The 21,166-nt window shown below is 43.9% G+C and overlaps 1 protein-coding gene across 2 annotated transcripts in view; it reads left to right on the top strand.

The window, feature by feature from the left end:
- The window catches only part of ARK2C (arkadia (RNF111) C-terminal like ring finger ubiquitin ligase 2C), a 109,796-nt gene that overhangs the window by 68,149 nt on the left and 20,481 nt on the right, over positions 1–21,166 (top strand). For both annotated transcript variants that reach the window (XM_066601846.1, XM_066601845.1), the window contains exons 2-4: positions 7,996–8,305; positions 10,907–11,026; positions 18,492–18,621. In XM_066601846.1, coding sequence (XP_066457943.1) covers positions 7,996–8,305; positions 10,907–11,026; positions 18,492–18,621 — 560 coding nt within the window. The remainder of the gene's footprint in view (positions 1–7,995; positions 8,306–10,906; positions 11,027–18,491; positions 18,622–21,166) is intronic.

The raw sequence follows: 21,166 nt of genomic DNA, 5'->3' as shown, positions 1-21,166 counted from the left end.
TTCCTCTGGATCAACACAGTAGGATAGACAGGCTGGACTAGATGGACATTGTCTTCATTCAGCCTTACATACTATGTTACTATGGATAGACATTGGGAGATAATCGGTTGAATAATCGGTTTTTCAGCCTTACAAACTATGTACTATGTTATTATGACCCCAATGCACATGGAGCTTTCAACATCTGGCCCACTGCAATGAATGTGGGGGTCTTGAGTGAGGGATTCCCACTGATCAGCTATTAACGACCTATTGTGAAGATAGGTGATCAATACTACAAGGGATTAAGTTCCCATAATACCATTTTAATTTCAGCGTGCTCCTTTAGTGTTAACAACAATATGGTGGTGGAAGTTAGTCAGTATCTGATTGAGCTTATCTGAAGTGTAAGGTAATGAATAGTCTGTGCAGTGAGATTAGACTGGGACAAACCATTGATTTTTACTCACTATATCTCTGATGTGATGACTTGCCAAGTAGTGTCAAGGAAAAAGGAATACAAGGAAAAGAAGAAAAAGGAGTAAAAAGAAAAAAAATTCCTTCTTCTATTTCTTTATTTTTCTTTTGCTTTGTTTTTCCTTATTTTTACTTTCTTATACTTTTTCCTTCTCCTTTTTTATTCTTACTTTTCTTTTTTTCCTTCTTCATTAGCTTTGACTTAAAAACAGCTCCAAAGTACTTGGATGCACTCCTAGGTAAGATAAGAGTACTATGCAGGACTTTTATGGTTCTTAAACAGTGTTATACACCAGTTTTAGGGGTACTGGTGAAGGTCTGGTTCACTTCAAACTAATTAGCATCAAACCAAACTTTTTTACCTCAATTCAGTGAACCTTTTAAACCCAACTTTTAAAAAGTTTGCTCATTACTGTTATCAAGATGGGCAAACTTGGAACTCTCTGATCAATATTGGGCAGTCAACTTTACTTGCTACTGGGGTTGAGTATCCTATTAGCTATCCACCGTTCTTGTGTTGCTAAGTTCTTCCGAGACACATGGCACTGGCTCTTTCAAGGGACTCTTCCTTTTCTCTACCTATGGACTCTCTCACTTCTGAATGATTGACGGGTGCTACTCCAGCTCTTTACAGGGTCTTCCTTCTCAGATGGTTCAGCCATCCTATTGGGCACTTCTCTCCAGCGGTGGGCTTTTTTATAGCCCTACGTCAGGAACAAGTGGTGATGCCATAATGCACAGCTGGATGCTAATTTACACAAATTCCAGTCTACTCCTTTCAATACTCCTCTATTACTGATTATATAAATGGGAATCACATGTTAGTACCCATTTACATCTGCACCAGCATTTCCAGTTTATTTCCATTGTTCGGCTCTGTCCTTGGAGCCAAATAACAAAAATATTGGAACCCCCGGATCTGACAAATGCTGGACCCGAACAGCACCAATCGGACACCATTGACTATATCGCGGTTCTTCCGGCTTCCGGTATTCCAGCCAGCACTTTCCTGGATGAAATAATGCAGCATTCTGCACTATTCCTTCTGTGTTTTGGAGCCGGATGTGCGCTTTAGGCTCATAATGGAGCCACCGGTGCAGATATCAATGGGGCCTTACAAATGAACAGACAAACTTACATAGATTATCACAAAGTGGAGGTAAACCCCGTTATAATATTGACTATCATTACACAGGCAGTTATTCAAAGAAGAAAATTGGGCACCAATTTTTTCATATGCCTGGCGGCCATTTTTTTCATGCTACATCAGGCCAGTTTAAGGTGTCGGCCATATTTATAAAGCGGTTGACATTTTTCGTTCAGACAAGCGGTCTAAACATGGGACTTTCTAAATATTGGCAATGGTGTAAATTTGACATTGCGTTCATTATCTCAATGGTGCAACATCCGAACATCACAGAGCATCAATGGTATATAAATACTCATTATTATGCAAATTGATGCTATATCACACCGTCAGCTGCTGCTTCTCTTCTGTCTTGTTTTTGTCTCAATAGTTTTAGGGCGAATTCTCGCGGACGGATTCAGTTTTGGTTGGTAGGACACCCCCTTTTACTACATGTTTACGTAGTTTACGGCATTATTGTACATAGTTGTTAGGTTGTCATAACGCATTAAACGCCAAGATAACATTTGATACATCTAGTATGTAGTGTTTCACATCTGTGTTGCATCCGTGTGTCATCTGTTTTTCTACTTGCGCAAAAAAAAGCAAGAAGGCCCAAGTGATATCAGTTTAGTCACAACCCACAGAATACAGACTTTGTTTAAAAATAAATTTTTTGAAAATAAATGCAGCATGCTGTATTCTTGTGCGCATTTGGCAGCAAAAGTCCCATAGAAGTCCATGGAATGTACGCAAAAGCCCTAATTGCTCAATCCATGCACCAAGTGGCTCAGGATGAGCAGTGCTATAGAAATATTGGAGGAGACAGCTTTACTGATAATGGCCTCTTATGGCATTATACCTTCCCCCATTCCTATAAAAGCCGCACACACTTTGCAGAGGGGCACAGTTGGGACGGTAAAGAGGAAAATTTTCAGTATGCCAGTTGCAAAACGAAAAAGCCCCCCCCCCACCCCCATTGATGTGAGAACAGGACGTTATTTCATGAATGAGGGTGAGGCTGGATTAATTACTGAATGGCGCTACTGTCCCTTTAACACTTGCCGAGGAGCTGCTGTGCCCTTTAAATCGAAGCCAAGTCATTTCCACAGCCCAGTTGCTCTGCGATTTGTCTTCCAGCAGCTGCTTCTCCGTGCAGCAGGTGCTGTGTACAATGTACGAGGAGTGTTACACTGACAGCCTCTGTAATCCCACAGCGTCGGGGCGATACCCTACGAGGTACATTTATTAGGGATATCAGTGTTTTTAGAGTTATTTTGCTTTTACGATCTTTAATTTCTGATCAGCTTCACATAAAGGACTACATCGAGGCAGAGAGACACCGACCCACCTCCATAGGCGATAACATCACGGCTGTAGTACAGATCCCATAATATGGTCCAACAAAACGCATTTCAGGCCAATGGGGGACATTGCGTAGTCACAGCATGCTATGACTAAGGGCTGCTTCTCGCTGAAACGCGTGAAATCAGCTGCCTTGTACGTTGCTTGTTTTGTGTCTCTCTTCTATCATTTATGGGATTTTACTGCTACGAAGCCTGATACGTTTTTCTCTCATTTTGCTTTTAACGCACACACATTTCTGTGCTGCTCAGAATAATTGACAGTCGCAAATTGCCAATTGATCCTGGGACTTGAGTTGGCATTGATCCGGGACTTAAAACATGGCCGCATTGTAACTATTCCCCCCTACCATATAGTACAACCGCCAAGAGCAGTGCCATAAAGTATCCAAATAACGTTAACTTAACGAGTCCTTATTGGAGTGTTTTACAATGCCCATAAAACAGTAAGAGGCGTATCACGTGAACGGATGTTAATAGCGAAAGCCGCGATTGCCGATAAAGATCGGCGGTAAAACGCAGGCATTCAAAGGCATGTATTTTCGATTTTTCGGTCACATTCACGGGTACGAATTGAGTGAAAGAAAAATTACAGCATGCTCTATTTTGGCGTGGATTCGGCGCAGACAGCTCCCATTGAAGTCAATGGATGCGAGTGTTCCGTCGCCCATACGCAATTAGCATTGCGTAAGAGCAGCAGAAACGCTCACAACTTCAAAGGAAATAGATTGAAAAACAATCGTTCTTCCACATGGACGATACGCTGTGCATGGCGTACATCCGCGCAGAAAAACACTCGCATCCACCATCATTCGCAATTTCTTGCCATGAATGATCACAGTTCTCCTCCTGCGGAAATTCCCAAATGCGGAATCCAACCTGCTCGTATGAGCCTGACCTATCATGCACTGCCTACATAGTAATACCATATAATGTAATACTGTAGCAGTGCCTCATAGTGCAGAAATAGTGTCATACAGTGCCCAAATAATAGCACCGTGCAGAGCACTCGTAATGGTGCAATGTAAAGTGCAAATGGCAGAACCATGTTGTGCGCTCCTAACACTGCAATGGAGTGCTCATATAATAGTGCTGTGCAACCTTGAAAAAACAGAGCTTTGCAGATTGTCATACAGTAGTGCCAAATAGTGCTAAATAATATCATACCGCACCGCACAACATTACTAGTGAGTGCAGGCAACAGGTTGTTAGTGGAGTCCAAGGCCAAATGTCCCTTTTCCATTTCTTTCATCCAGCTCTAATAAGGCCATATTAAGGTGTCTGGAGACTGATTCTCAAAGATTGTGAAATAAAAGTAGCATATAGTGCATATATAATATCACCAAATATAGTGCCTGCATAGCAACGCCATAAAGTGTCCGTGTGAACAAACAAGTGACTGGCAGAAATCACATCCACATTCATGCAGGAGACCCTACACTCATATCTCGCAGGTCAGTGCAGGACACTCCAAACACATATCCTGCAGGTCAATGCAGAAGACCCCATACATATATCCCACAGGTCAGTGCAGGACACTCCAAACACATATCCTGCAGGTCAGTGCAGGAGACCCCATACACATATCTTGCAGGTCATTGCTGGGTTCTTTAGCTTCCATGGGATGTGGGAGCAGAAAACCCTTTAGAGGCCTCTGTTACCACCATAACACTGGGCATGTGGAACGGTCCGATGAATCACAGTAGAAGTTGTTTCGGACTGATGGTAGGGTTTATGTGTGGTGCAGACCCCATGAAGCCATGGACCTCAGTTATCAACAAGGCACTGTGCAGGCTGTTGGTGGTTCCATTCTGGTGTGGGGTGTTTTCTCGTGGCATGGATTGGGCCCACTGGTCTGCCTAAATACGCCACTGAATGCTGCCCACTCAGTTTAACTGCTTGGTGACCATTTGTAGCTCTTCATGGACTTCATGAACCCTCACAATGATGAAATACTCCCCCAGGATAATACACTATGCCAACCAGGCCAAGTTGTCCAGAATAGTTTCGAGGAGTATTCTGGAGAGTTCCTACGAATGGTCTGCATTGTACATTCACCCGACATCCAATCAAGCATCTATGGGATGTGGTGGAGAGGTCCATTGGCATCTGAGATCCTGCACCTACGAATACCACGGAGTGCGGGTGGCTATCTAGAAAGCTTACCATCCCTCCAGACGTCTCCTATACCCTTGTGCAATCAATGCCATGTCGAGTTCCTGCGCTTCACCGTTCTCAAGCCGGTGCTACATGATATTATTTCCCTTCCCATGATTTTTGGCATGTCGGTGTATAATAGTACCACATAGTGCTAAAGAATATCACATCTAGCACCACAACATTACTAGTGAGTGCAGGTAACAAGCTGTTAGTGGAGTCCAAGGCCAAATGCCCCTTTAATAATGCTTTAAATCAGCTCTAAGAAGCATCTAATAAACAGAATTTCCCGGTTCCATCTTTGAGGAGGATTTATTTGAACCCATTAAATTTAAGACCAAATGTTCTACATCATGATGTTATAGATGGCGGTATTGTAGATGGTGATATTACGGGTTATGATAAAATCGATTATGATACTTGGGAGTATGATAGAATATATGATGGGATTATAAATTATGATATTATGCTTTGCTACAGTATAGATTATGATATTATGGATTACGGTATTATGGATGATGATGTTATGTTTATGACAGTATAGATGATAGAATATATTATGAGATTATGTAATATGACAGCACAGATTATGATATTATGGGTGATGATGTAGGTTATTATGATAGCACAGATTTATGATATTACACATTGTAGATTTTGCTAATTGACCCGACAGTCTTACTCCAGTGATGTTTGTTGCATTTTGTTGTGTTTTCTGTCGCTACAAGATACTTAGGATATGGAGAAGATGTTTCTAAGGGTCATTACACTTACAGTAAAATACATGATTCGCTATGTAAAATAGCTTCAAGTAACATCCAGAAATTGGCTCTTTGTGCTGCTGTGTTGGCCACGGTGGATACATTAGCTGGGGGCTATGATTATGCTACAACGTGCCCCAGTTTTTCCGGACAGTCCTCTGTCATGAGCTTGCAATATTTTATCCTCTTGTAGCGCCTGTTTACAGTAAATTCCACTCCTTCATGTGGTTTATGGCTTGTAAAAAAACGGATTCATTTTTGGTTGATATGTATACATTATCAGAACCCTTTTTTGGCATTTGGTAGATCCAATATTCTGTCATCATGATGATCCTAGCAATACTAAACTATCCTAATATTGCCATAGATGGTGTAGCTATAGGGGTCATAGAGGTTGAACTTGCAGAATAACTTTGGAGATGTTAGAGCGTTCTGCTGGGATCTGTTGTTCTACATGGTTTCCCAGCAGCTCAGCTCCACAGGTGGTGGTTGATTGAGCTGGCTGGGTGTGGATTGCTCAAGCCAGCAAATCCCCCAGGTCTGCTGCTCATATATACCTGCTCCTCTGCTGTGGCTGTTGGTCTTTCCTCTGTTTGTTCAGTATTTGCAGTGGGAACAGTGTTATGTTCCTGTGTGTCTGTGCAGCTTTCATTGTGTTCAGTGTGAACAGTGTCCTCTTCCTGCATGTCTGTGCAGGTTTCTGTATGTGTGGTATGGACTATATTTTGCTGTGGATCCTTTATCATCTAGGATGATGTAGGTCCCTAGGCCCCAGCGCAGGGTCGTCCCTGTTGGGACGATCACCCCGCATGCAGGCAGGTTTCCTGTGGTTAGTTGTCTGATTAGAGTAGGGACCGGCAGACAACAAGGACTCGTGAATTGGGCTCGTGGGCTTAGGTATCTTGGCCAAAATATGAACAAGTACCTTGTACATCCTATAGTTATTCCATCTGGCTATGTGTGCAGGTAAGCAGGTGAGTGTTTTGTGTGCTTGGCAGTCTTTGGTTTATGCCTGTCTGCGATTATGTAGTCCGCCTCTCAATCCTGCGGTTCTGTCTGAGTTCTCCTGAGTTCGCCTGTCGGCGAGTGTGAAGTCTGTTTCTCAGTGTCTGTATTCTGTTTGAGTTCCTGAGTTCTGCAATGCCGGCTGAGTTCTGTCTCTGCATCTGAGTTCGGTCTGAAGTCCTGAGTTTGGTCATTTGGAAGACGTAACGGGGGTGCACTATGGTGGCAGAATTGCTATGAGGGTATAAAGAGGAGGTACAATTACTTTATGGGGGCACAGAGGGGCACTATTACTTTGGAAGGAACACAAAAAGGGGAATTAATGTGAAAGCACCTAAATCTTCTAAAATGTGCCAGAATTTTGTACATTTCCGGTACACAGTGGGGCCCATTTATTAAGTTACGTTCCAAAACTTTGACTTTTCAGGCATTTATGCCTGGCCCACCATTCATTTTTCAACAAGTGGGCAAAGGGTGGTGTATAGCCCATTACGTTTGCTGTAATCTGTACCAGAAATTGGCAGATTGTTCCAATGTTCTAGTTCGTCGCAGAGATGTTCAGTAGGGTGCCACACACAGTGCCTCCATCTGATCTGAGGATGGAGTAGTGTGATTCGTTACTCCATAGAACGTTCTTTCATTACTCAGCTGTCCAATTGCAATGCTCCTTGTACCATTGTAGATAGAGCGCTGCATCTTTTTTGAGAGAACTTGCCAAAGATTTGCAGGATGAATTGAGAGAAATACCAGCTGAAGCGTATTAGATGTAAATAGAAAGTATGCCATGGAGAGTATCTGATGTCTTTAGGACCAAAGGAGCCCCACTAAGTATTAACATATGGAAATAAATACTACTTTTGATTCTGTTTGGTAGGAGAGTGTACTATATAGTTGTCTTTTGGTCCAAATGAAGAGAATGCACTATAATCTGGCCCTGCTGCCAAGTTGTACAGTATATGACATGCCAGATGTTTTCTCTCATCGAGGGTATATTAAAACACAGTCAAGAGTTTATACTGAAAAAATGTCTTGTTATCTAAGTAATCTTTTTTTCTAGTGATGTCCTGAAGATTAAGATGGTCAGTCCTATTTCCTAATGGGATGCCACTGTGTTTTTGTTTTTCAGGTGCCCCATTTCAGCGTTCACAGCATGGCCATGCTACCTCCTGCCGCCACTTTCATTTGAGCCCTCAACCTCAGCTCCCCGACTTCCCTATTCATCCTCACCCAGTTCAGTCGCAACAAGGAATGACCTCTCACATGGCTACTGCTCACCAGCATAATGGACCACTGCACCAGCCCCTGCCATCTCTGACTGGTCTACAGTTTCAGGAGGTGGCAGGACCCTCCTTCCTACCTCAGGCCCTACACCAGCAATACCTTCTCCAGCAACAACTCCTGGAGGCTCAGCACCGCAGGCTAGTCACGCATCCCAGGTGAGTCACTTCATCCTTATATCTAGTTCTCAACAGTCCCTGTGACAGATGGAGTGGGTATCTGTAATAGTTTAGAACTCTGGTACCATGATGTAGCTCCAGTTGGCACCAATTTTTGCATATCTACCACAATGAATAGGGTACTGGTGCATTTTGTCTCCACCGGAACTAGGGGTGGAGACATGGGTTTGGACTACAGCACTGACGGGGAATGGCCAGTTCACACCGCCAATTGCAGATTGGCTGCCGTGCTGGAGTACAGAGGATCCCTAAATAATATCTAACATTAGATAAAAGAAATCTAAACAATTATATTTAGAGCAAAAACCAATTTGGACAAATTTGATAATCACATAAATGCCAAATCTCTACAAGTCATCTCTAAACATTACTACTATTGAATAGAACCTGTCTCCAGCTTGAAACTGCTGAAACCAACTGCAGCTAGAGAACGAAGAATGGTAGTATGAGAATACTTCTCTACAGATGATTCGTGAAGTTAAAGAATGTAGCAACATTTAGGAAAAACCTTGAAGAAAACGTGCTGCCATCTGCAAGAGTACTGTGAGTTCTGTCCACATGGACTTACGACTGTATTTGCTGCCATTACTAAACATTGATTTAGAAAGTATTTAGTAGTGGTAGCAAATCCAATCTTAAAGGAGATGTCTCGAGGAAGCAGTTAATTTTTTTTTTTGCCCAGTCCCCCTTATTCAGCATACAAAACTAAGCACCCGTTTAAATGACTTTTAAAGCCGGTTTCTACTCACTGTTCCAGCGTTTCAGCAACTTTTAAAAACTTTTCCAAAGATGGCCGCCGGTTCTTCTCCCAAAGTGTACAGCCCTTGCTTCAGCCCGACGTGCGCGCTCCCGAGACGCCGCCAGCTGTGTCTCCATGGCAACCGGACGCATCGCAGCCGCCGACCAGACGCCGACCAGACGCCCACCGCCAGGCAGCAGGTAAGCGGCGCTAGCCCCCGGCTCCCCAGCGCTAGTTCCCCCGGCGCAGCGACAGCCCCCCCCATCGCAGCGACAGCCCCCCCGGCGCAGCGGCAGCCCCCCCGGCCTAGCGACAGCCCCCCCCGGCCTAGCGCTAGCTCCCCCGGCCTAGCGACAGCCCCCCCGGCCTAGCGACAGCCCCCCCGGCCTAGCGCTAGCTCCCCCGGCGCAGCGGCAGCCCCCCCGGCGCAGCGGCAGCCCCCCCGGCGCAGCGGCAGCCCCCCCCCGGCCTAGCGACAGCCCCCCCCCCGGCGCAGCGGCAGCCCCCCCCGGCGCAGCCCGGCGCAGCGGCAGCCCCCCCCCGGCCTAGCGACAGCCCCCCCCCGGCGCAGCGGCAGCCCCCCCCGGCGCAGCCCGGCGCAGCGGCAGCCCCCCCCCCGACCCATCACTTACCTGGGAGGCTTCTCGGGGCGGCTGGGCTGGGCTGGTCTTCTCCGCTGGGCAGCTCCAGTTTCTGCACCTTCCTCTAACAGAGGATGGTGCAGAATGGCCGCTTCAGCGCGCTCCCGAGCAGTGACAGCTCGTCTGCGCATGCGCAGAAGAGCTGTAGCGGGGAGCACACTGAAGCGGCTCGTGCTGAATGGAGAAGACCGGACTGCGCAAGCGCGTCTAAAAAAGCAAGCTGCCAGCGAATTTAGACGGAACCATGGAGACGAGGACGCTAGCAACGGAACAGGTAAGTGGAATAACTTCTGTATGGCTCATATTTAATGCACAATGTACATTACAAAGTGCATTAATATGGCCATACAGAAGTGTATAACCCCACTTGGTTTCGCGAGACCACCCCTTTAAGTCTATGTGGGTAGGTCTCTATGAGATTTTAAGGCACAGTTCTCTTGCAGACTGCAGCAGGTTTTCTTCCAGGTTTTACATAGATTTTACTATATTTATGTTACAGTTTGCCTCAGAATGTGATGTTACGACCACTCTTCTTTGCAGTGGCGTTGGTGTGTTTTTGTGATGTATCTCATTTTTGTTCTTATCAGACCATAGAACTTTTTCCGCTTAATTACAGAGTCGCCTTAGATAAGATGTTATAGGGGTGTTTTTCAACAGTAGCTTTCTCTTTGCCATTCTGGCATAAAGTTGTGACTGGTGGTCGCCACCATGGCATTAGTTGTTGTATCCTATCTCTCTTATCTCAGTCTCGTTTTTTGATGATAGCCTGCTGTGAAAATATTTACTCCTGTGCTCTATTATTTCCATTTAGTGATATTAAATGTGACTTAAAGGGAACCTGTCATGTTGTACACACAATCTGGGGAAGCATGTTATTGAGCAGGAGGAGCTAAGCAGATTGATTTATAGTTTTTTGGAAAAGGATTTAGTATAACATATTTTATTTAAACCCATTCTCTTTCTGTGATTAGGAGTCTAGTGACAGGTTTTACTCAGTGTTTGGCAGCCCTCCCTGTATGATTGCAAATGGAGATAGCCATTAATCACTGATTAGGACCGCCCACAGGACTCCTACATTTTTTTATGAACGTCAATTGACCGATAGAACCAGAAATACATCTATTAACATATCTTAGAATATCACATTAATATTGCCAATAGAAATTTCTATGTTTTATACCTCTCTATATGGTTCGACAGGCGGACTCAAGAGCAAATGTCTGTGCATCCACACCGGTTACGCCCAAGCTTTGACTTCAACCAACAAGTGCAAATGTCTCAGCCTCTGGGGCCCAGGTACTTGGCTGAAGGTACAGACTGGTAAGTGCCCTTTGGTCACACAAATCCTGCAGGGGATCAGGAATTTGAAACAGATATTGAACCTCTATATGGAGAATGTATTACTAACTTAGACTCTTGTATATTAGGAGGTGTCTGGTTTATGAAACCCGTTTTAAAATACACTATTAAGGCATTCTTAGTTAATAGAGGAGATTTCCTCATTTGGTACTTCCATCAATGAACCAGCGCAGTGAGCAGCGACAAAGAGTATCTGGAGTACCTGACATGTCTGTGCATTACATGGACAGCCCATTGATTTTAATGGGAAACATGTAATACTTCATTTTTCCTCAGGTGGCGCTGCAGAGAAATTGAAAACCTGTTTCCAAGTTCATCTGCAGATCACAGTTCATCTGGAGGGATCACAGCATCTGGACTGTCTGTGATCAGTGTATCTTCAGATAACTCTTCTAACAAAAAGAAATGGTCAACACATGACAACTCTTTAAAGGGGTTGTACCAAGATTTAAATGCATCCCCTATCTACCTGATAGGGATAAGTGTCAGATTGTTGGGGATCCAAAAGCTGGGATCACTACTGATTGTAGGAACGGAGTGGCACACGAACTGTGTCCTTGAACCACCAAACCCTTGTCTTACAGAAGGACAATCACTTTGAAGATGGCACTAGGTCTACACTGTTGCCTACAGGGCATAACTTTAGAAATTTTAGAATTTCCTATAACTCTTTCTGGTTTTCTCAATGTCTTAAGGTGGCTTTACACAGGACACCTATCATAGGAAAGGTCGCTACACAGTAGTTCTGTGTAAATGTTGTGGAAGTTCACCGATTCTGGGATACGATGCAGCTGATGGAGTGACCAAAATATGTAATGTTTATTAAAGAATAAAGAAATAAATCTGAACAGTATAATAACAGTTAAGCAAATAACTTTTACCTTTGAATACCCAGGTGCTATCTACTGCTTACTAAAACTTAGGATTGGTTATATTTGGTGAGCAATCTGAAGTAACAGTAATTCCCGGTGAACAATTTCAATAACTCTTCACTAATGTCGGGACCATTTCACAAATCACGGAAAATAATGTACAGTTTCTCTTTGGGATTAACACTTCAGTACAATCAGTAAAGTCTATTAGAAAGGCAGGTTACACAATACACTGGCGGCTCCATTGAAGACAATAGTCTGCCGCCACCCTGTAATTGTTTTTCAGGGAAGAGCTTTAAATATAATCTCTTCCCTGAAAAACAACAATTTTTGTGTGTAAAAAAATTATATATATATACTTACCTGTCCACCGCTGCGGTGTTCCCTGCGGGGATGAAGAACACATCTGCCACATGCAGCAGATGTTTTCTTCATCCCTGCGGGGAAAAATAATTCCCTGCTGCTTTATATTTAAAGCCTTTCCCTGAAAAACAATTACAGAATGCTGACAGCTGGATCCTCTACCACAGCTGTCATTTGTGACAGCTGTGGTAGGGAATTCTTTATTCCCCGCAGGGATGAAGAATTCCTTTGCTGCATCTGTGACAGCTGTGGTAGGGAATTCTTTATTCCCCGCGGGGATTTGGAATTCCCTTGCTGCATCTGTCACAGATGTGGCAGGTGCAGCAGGGAATTCTCTTTCCCCCCAAGGATGAAGAAAACATCTGCTGCATGCGGCAGATGTGTTCTTCATCCCCGCAGGGGACACAGCAGCGGTGGACAGGTAGGTATATATATATTTTTTTACACTAAAATTGTTGTTTTTCAGGCAAGAGCTTATATTTAAAGATCTCTCCTGAAAAACAGTTACGGGGTGCCGGCAGACCATTGTCTGCAATGGAGCCGCTGGCAGTAGCCGTGGCTCCATTGAATACAATGCGTGCATTCACTATGGTGCACGCATGTCCTATCTTTGCAGGCACATGCCTGTAAAGGACAGACATGTGAACACACCATAGGGAATGCACTGGTCCTAATACCGTGTTTCCCCAAAAATAAGACAGTGTCTTATATTAATTTTTGTTCAAAAAGGTTTAACTTTTTTACATGTATAGCTGCCTGGACACTATTTAAATTGACTTTTTTAATTAACTGTTAGCAGGGCTTAATTTTGGAGTGGGGCTTATATTTCAAGCATCCTCAAAAAGCCTGAAAAATCATTTTGCATCCTCAAAAATTCTGGAAAATCATGCTATGTCTTATTTTCAGGGGATGTCTTATTTTCAGGGAAACAGGGTAAAAGCGAGTTTTTGTGCACACGTATGCACGCACAAAAACACGCTCATGTGAAGCAACCCTTAGGGGTAAGACTCTTACATAAACACGGCCATCAACTGGGTGACAAGCAAGAATTCATTAATTAATCATTTTGTTTCAGCTCACCTAAAATAGTCACTGGTTGATCAATCGGGTGTAAACAGTTAATTAATCTCATGTAAAAGGCAATCGCTGTCTTTCAACAACTAGCCAACAACTTTGCAGGAAGGTGTGTGCTTGTTCAGAGTGCACCTCTCACTGAACGCTGATTGCTCCTGCCTGTTTTTGAACTTTTTGCTCTACCACTTAACTTTGATTAGTTCCCCAAAACACATAAATAAGTGTGAGTGATCCTCGACTGAACCGTTTCTACTGGTCTTCAAAAGAAAACTGGAAGGTTTTGCTCTTTGAAGATGCCGTATCTCGATGGTTTGGTCCTTGATGGAACACTTACTGCTGCCGCCGCTTGCAACACTGGGTGTTCACATGATGATTGCTTGTATGTATTTATGTGCATTCAGTGCACTCGGCTACCAATGAGTGAGTGTTATGGGGGAGTAAAAGTTTCAAATACACACCCGCAAAAAAAACTCCCCCCCCCCCCCCCCCCCCAACTAGTTGACGAATGATATTTCAGCTTGTGTAAATTTACCCAACAATTCGTTCTGCCATCTTGGAATTGAACAAGAAAAGAACAGTCGCTCCGCGTAAAGGCATACAAACAACAGCCATTCGTACACTTTAGTGACTCCTTCAAGTGACTGTTCAGACAATAATTGTCCTGTGTAAAGCCACACTAAGAAACCAGAATACATCTGTAAAGGACTAAATAAATAAGAAACATCAGCTACTGCCATAAATGAGTCTTATTTCGGCTACTATGCCTTGGGATACCATATGCAGGTGACCTAAGGATTCAGTTTAGTTACATAGAAGATGCTAATTACTTGTCTTGCATTGATTATTGGGGGATCAGCTTTCTTGTGTTGTATTGACTGCAAGGATTATAATTCCCAGTCATTGTTACAAGGCTTGTTAAAAGGTATGACATTGACTTGCTGGAATGTTGCCATCCAATAGGTGGAGCTGTAGAGGCATTGTTCCATCTTCATTTGTATATTTCCCAGAGGAGCCATGCATGGCCCTATAAGTCTCCTCATACTGCTAGGTGCTCTCCCTAAGGAGCAACGATACCCTTCCTGACCCATTTACTGCAAGGAAAACCTCTTTATTCACTGTATGGGTGTTTAGTTTGCTTTACTAATTGTCTGAATAGTCACGCATTGTTGTAAAGACATCCATATGGGGACAGTTGTGGGGTCTTTGTAAGGTGAATGTTGCTATGTGTTCTTCTGTGTGATCTTAGCGCTTCTGTTATAAAACAGATGGAGCTTGTGTTTCGAAGATGATTTACTGGCACCAGCTGTTCCCTCTCCCCTTCACTGTATGCTATAGTAATAGTGTCACAGCAGTTTTTTAACAATCCGCTTTCCAGAATATTGGGTGATAAGATTTGTATACAGCTCCATACTTTTGTAGGGAAGCATTTAAAGCTTCTTAGTGAGTTGCCAAATATTGGGGCTGCACTTTACTGTAGGCTAGAGCTGCACATAATTGTAGGCTAGGGCTGCACTCTATTGTAGGCTAGGGCTCCACTCTATTGTAGGCTAGGGCTACACTCTATTGTAGGCTAGTGCTGCACTCTATTGTAGGCTAGGGCTGCACTCTATTGTAGGCTAGGGCTACACTCTATTGTAGGCTAGGGCTACACTCTATTGTAGGCTAGTGCTGCACTCTATTGTAGGCTAGGGCTGCACTCTATTGTAGGCTAGGGCTGCACTCTATTGTAGGCTAGGGCTACACTCAATTGTAGGCTAGGGCTGCACTCTATTGTAGGCTAGGGCTGCACTCTATTGTAGGCTAGGGCTGCACTCTATTGTAGGCTAGGGCTCCACTCTATTGTAGGCTAGGGCTACACTCTATTGTAGGCTAGTGCTGCACTCTATTGTAGGCTAGGGCTGCACTCTATTGTAGGCTAGGGCTGCACTCTATTGTAGGCTAGGGCTGCACTCTATTGTAGGCTAGGGCTGCACTCTATTGTAGGCTAGGGCTGCACTCTATTGTAGGCTAGGGCTGCACTCTATTGTAGGCTAGGGCTGCACTCTATTGTAGGCTAGGGCTCCACTCTATTGTAGGCTAGGGCTCCACTCTATTGTAGGCTAGGGCTCCACTCTATTGTAGGCTAGGGCTCCACTCTATTGTAGGCTAGGGCTCCACTCTATTGTAGGCTAGGGCTCCACTCTATTGTAGGCTAGGGCTGCACTCTACTGTAGGCTAGGGCTGCACTGTATAGTAGGCTAGGGCTGCACTGTATAGTAGGCTAGGTCAGCGCTCAATTGTAGGCTAGGGCTGCACTCTATAGTAGGCTAGGGCTGCACTCTATAGTAGGCTAGAGCTGCACTCTACTGTAGGCTAGGGCTGCACTCTATTGTAGGCTAGGACTGCACTGTATAGTAGGCTAGGGCTGCACTGTATAGTAGGCTAGGGCTGCACTCTATTGTAGACTAGGTCAGCGCTCAATTGTAGACTAGGTCAGCGCTCAATTGTAGACTAGGTCAGCGCTCTATTGTAGGCTAGGGCTGCACTCTATTGTAGGCTAGGGCTGCACTCTATTGTAGGCTAGGGCTCCACTCTATTGTAGGCTAGGACTGCACTCTATAGTAGGCTAGGGCTGCACTCTACTGTAGGCTAGGGCTGCACTGTATAGTAGACTAGGTCAGCGCTCAATTGTAGACTAGGTCAGCGCTCAATTGTAGACTAGGTCAGCGCTCAATTGTAGGCTAGGGCTGCACTCTATTGTAGGCTAGGGCTCCACTCTATTGTAGGCTAGGACTGCACTGTATAGTAGGCTAGGGCTGCACTGTATAGTAGGCTAGGGCTGCACTCTACTGTAGGCTAGCACTGCACTGTATAGTAGGCTAGGGCTGCATTTTACTGTAGGCTATAACTGCAATCTACTGCAGGATAGGACTGTATTCTACTGTAGGATTGGGCTGCATTATGATGTAGGCTAGGGCTGTATTCTACTGTAGGCTAGGGCTGTATTCTACTGTAGACTAGGGCTGTATTCTACTGTAGGATTGGGCTGCATTCTACTATAGGCTAGGGCTGCATTGTACTGTAGGCTAGGGCTGCATTGTACTGTAGGCTAGGGCTGCATTCTGCCGTGGGCTAGAGTTGCACTCTTCTGTGGGGAGCTAAGTAAGCATAATAGCTTGCTGTGCTATGTGTATGTAACTCCCATTGACTTGCATTGGATTTACAGAAACAGCATAGCAGACTAAGCTCTGCTGTTTCCACCATCCTGGGCAATTGGGCACTTGTAATGAGCACTGTTCCCATCTTGGCAATATTTGTTACCACCGGAAGCTAGGGGTTTGACAGGGCTTTCATCGAGGAACGACCCTGTCACTGCCCTAGCTCACGATTGGGTGAATTCCTGAAGGTCCTTGAAGGTCCTAGCAGTGTCTGGATTGATGTTTGCCTGCCCTGGAGGGTTAGGGTTAGTTTCCTCTTAGGCTTACATTATGAGTTTGAAAAGCTTCCATGTTACAGCTGTAACATGGAAGCATTTAGAGGTAATAATCTAAGCCTAACTGGAAAAGTAACCCTAAGCCTCCAGGGCAGGCAAACATCAATACAGACTTTGGACAGGGAACATACACCACACTGCTGCCGGCAAACTGCTGCACTCCTCACATTCGGCCCCAGCGCCACTCAGCAGTGCTGACATGTGCCTATATACACCTCGCTGTTGCCAATGTGCCTTTGCAGCGTGCTCCTCCATCTCCTCGCCCTGCTCTGCTGCTCACACTCACCCCAACTGGCGCTCTGCAGCGCGCTCCTATGTCGGGTCGGGACACTTTTAAAGGTTGGCTCCTGATGGAACATCAAGATGGCAGGGCAGCAGGGACAGCCAATCCACGGGAGTGACACCAGCAGTGTCTGCACATAGACGGCACATATAAAGCACAGAAACATCAACTTTGAAAGGCAGCAGGGACAGCCAATCAGAAGCTGGGGGTGTCACCTGCATGTCACCCCAGATAAATAATGTTTCCACCCCTCGCTTCCGGTGGTGACAAGGTACAATAGTACCAATGGGTAAACGCCTTTAAAAGGGTTGTCCAAAAATCTAAAGTTATCCCCTATCCAGTGATCCCAAGAATGTGGTTCCCATGCTCTCCTTTCCTCCTAACTACAGGATCACTTCCCTCCCCCAGACCTGCACACCTGCAGCAAGGAGGAGTTTGAATGGAGCAGTGGCCGTGCATGCGTACTGCCGCTCCATTCATTTGCAGTAAAACTGCCTAGAGATAGCGAGTGCTTCTATTCTGCTATTTCTGTCTGTCCCATTGAAATGAATGGAGTGTCAGATGTGCATGCTCGCCCATTGCTCCATGCAATTTAATCTCACTGCAAGTGGAGGCAGCATGCCCGCACTGACAGAAGAGGAGAACATGGGACCCCCATTCTCCAGATCAGTGGGGGTCTCAGCACTGAGACCCCCACAGATCATAAAACTATCCCCTTTTAAAGGTCTAGTGTTCTTCTAATACCTTGGTGGTCTAGAGTGGCTTAGTGGTTTTTACCTATTATCTCTATTCATTATTATTCATGATAGTCTAGAATGGTTATGAATTAATATTTAATATCCCTGGAGGTCTAGAGTGGTTTGGTTAACACTTGATCTTATATACACTATTTCACTCAATGTTTTCCCCTGACATGCTCAGATAGGGATTTCTGGATAGCCCTTCTAAATTTGTCCATTCTAGGGGTATCTACTGTACATGTTACAGTTCCTTCATCATGTAAGATGGAGGGACGTAGAGACACCCAATACAGGTCCAACTCTTGGTCATTTATACAACCAACAGTCCAGCAGAGCTGTCCATCTGTCCCATTTTTGCCAGTTCTCTTCTGCTGTTTGTTATAGGTTAATATGACTCAGTTAAAGGGAAAGTACGCTTAAAATTGCCAAAAGAAGTGTAGGTTTGTTGGTTGGTTCATTGGTTGATTGATTGCATAGTTGCTTTGGCTCAGACTGTAAGTCCCTGCTAAGTCAAGGAGATATTGATACCTTCATATATGTATGTCTGTCCTAATTAGCATTAACCTGTAACTCATTAAACTTAATGCAGCATCTTATTTTGTCCAACTTTTTCCATTTCCAGGGACCTCAGTGTGGATGCCGGTTTGACACATCCTCAGTTCCAAGTCAGACCTGTCCCACAGCACTATCAGCATTACTTAACGAGTCCGCGCCTACACCACTTCCCAAGGACCACATCTTTAACACAAATGGTGAGACTTCTGGTTGTCTTGAAAAACTCTTGTTCTTTATCATTTTGCTTTTGCTTTCTAGGACTTTAGTTTTAATGTGGAGCTGTAAATCATAACATACCTTTAGTTGCCTATTTTTGTTACCTGGGTTTGCTATTGTATGCCCATTTTGTGTCTAGAGTGAAGCTCAATATTTGAAGGCAATCAGGCGACTTGTAAATGTTTGCTCTACTATGGTGCAGCCATTATGATCCCTTATTAGGGAATATGATTCCCTGTTCTTAGTGGGGAAGCACCTACATATGCATGGTAACCCTACATTAAATCATTAAATGGAGTTACGGAAACCTGTAAGTGCAAGGACTACTGAATGAGAATCAAAAGTAGTATTTAAATGTCTATACTTAGTGGGGCATCTTTTGACCCTAATGACCTCAGATACTGGTGGCATACTTTCTACTAACATCTGATGCACTTCAACTGGTATTTCCCTGCATTGATCCTGCAAGTATCTGATGAGTTCTTTCAAAGAAGATGTATCGACCCGTCTATAATAGTACAAGGAGCATCGTTATTGGACAGTCGAGCAATGAAAGAACGTTCTATGGAGTGACAAATCACACTACTCTATTTTCAAATCAGATGAACGTACCTGGGTGTGGAGGATGTCTGGGGAACGCCTTTTGTTCGAGTGTGTTCTGCCAATAGTTAAGTATGGTGGAGGTTCCGTTATAGTATGGGGATGTTTTATGTGGCTTGGTGTCGGTCTGTTGCTTGTAGTGACAAGAACCATGACCACGGAGGTGACCCTGACATTCTAGACAATGTGCTGCCGACAATGTGACAATACTCTGGGAATGGTCAGCTATACTTCCAACAAAACAAAGCGCCTCGTCACACATCCAGTATTGTTTTATGTTGGTTTGAGGATATGAATATCCCACGATTGGATTGGCCTACACAGAGTCCTAACCTGAACCCTACTGAACATCTTTGGGATAAACTGGAATGTTGGGTCAGGAAATATGAACAGCATCCATATTCTTTGAGAGAACTTGCCAGACATTTAGTAGTAAGTTAGTAGAAAGTATGCGACCAGAATCTGATGTCATTAGGACCAAAGCGGGTCCCACTAAATATTAACATATGGAAACAAATATACGGTATGACTTTTGTTTCTTGCTCAGGTGTCCAATTACTGCTGGTAATATTAATATAGACACCATTTGCAGCAGCCAATAGCAATGGTGCATTAGTGAAAAATTCAGATCTTTTATGTTCTGCAAATCCAATTAAGGCCTTTATACTTGCAACAAACGTTATCGTCAGTTCCAGATCAGACTCCAATGAGCACATAGTAGTCCAGTGTAGAGTACTGAGATTTCCATATTTGTCTCCTTATTTTTGCTGTTATTGTTGGGGGTTTTTTGTTTGTTTTTTTGTAGAATGTGCCTAATTTTAATGAGTTGACCCAAAATATGTGCAATTTGCAAATTTTGGCAAGGTTCAGGCTAAGTGATACCTTTTGGTGGATCTATGGTGTAACCTAACTTGCCTTGGTTTTATGTTGGCTACTATGTATTTGTGCATTAGGTTTTACATATGCTCTAATACACCTATTGTGGGAAGTAGGTATACCAGGGCAGGACAAGAATCTAGGTGGCAATTTCGGACAACCTCTGTCTTGAAGATGTATTGTTGTGTGGTGCTTTTCTAAATGACTTCCTGTTAACATACAGAACCCCATACTGTTTAACAAGAAAATGCTGAAAGTATTTGGTTAGTCCAAGATGGACCACATATAAATAAAGATAAATGTACTCTGAATGTCCTTCTATACAAGATACCTTCTATTATTATTTTAATTATATAGTGGCTTATAAAAGTCAAATAGTAAAGAACAAAGAAATGTTTGTAAGTGCATTTGTATCAACCAAACAGCCTTGTGATCCTCCAAAAATGAGGCAAAGCACATGAGTTAAAGTGATCCCATGCTCACTGGACTAAAATTTGTCCAGGCACCAGAAGTGGGAACTATACCACCTACTGCCCTCCTTTTACTTTGTTCGTATGCTGATCCGCTTTTTTTTGACACCCCTCTTCATTCTTTCAACATGGCCTGAGCAGCCCCCAGATGAGATGGTGGGGTACCATCTAGTTGTCATGGCAGCCAAGGGCCTTCTGAAGACCCACAGAGCTGCCATGTATTTCTGCCTAGTAAGATGTGCCTGTTACATGTTTTAATATAATGCTGACTGACTTATCTTATACTGCAGTACTGAAGTATTTCAGTATATGATATAAGCGATCTAACGGTCATAAGTCCTCTATGGACACCAAAAAAAAGTTAAAATATACTATGTTGACAAAAAGTCTTAGCACATATATAGAAGGTGATAAAATTCAAAGTTATTCGCATTTTTATTTGCATTTTTATGGTGTTGGGACACCTTTAGCCTCAGTGACTGCAGTATCCCTCCTAGGCATGCTTTTCACCAAATTCCAATAGGTCTGTTGAGAGATTTACCTTCATTCTTTGAGAAGAGCTTCAAAAAGAGATGTGGGA

Source organism: Eleutherodactylus coqui, chromosome 5 (assembly GCF_035609145.1).
Source record: "Eleutherodactylus coqui strain aEleCoq1 chromosome 5, aEleCoq1.hap1, whole genome shotgun sequence".
Lineage (NCBI taxonomy): Eukaryota > Metazoa > Chordata > Amphibia > Anura > Eleutherodactylidae > Eleutherodactylus > Eleutherodactylus coqui.
This window is presented reverse-complemented; position numbering and strand designations above follow the sequence as displayed.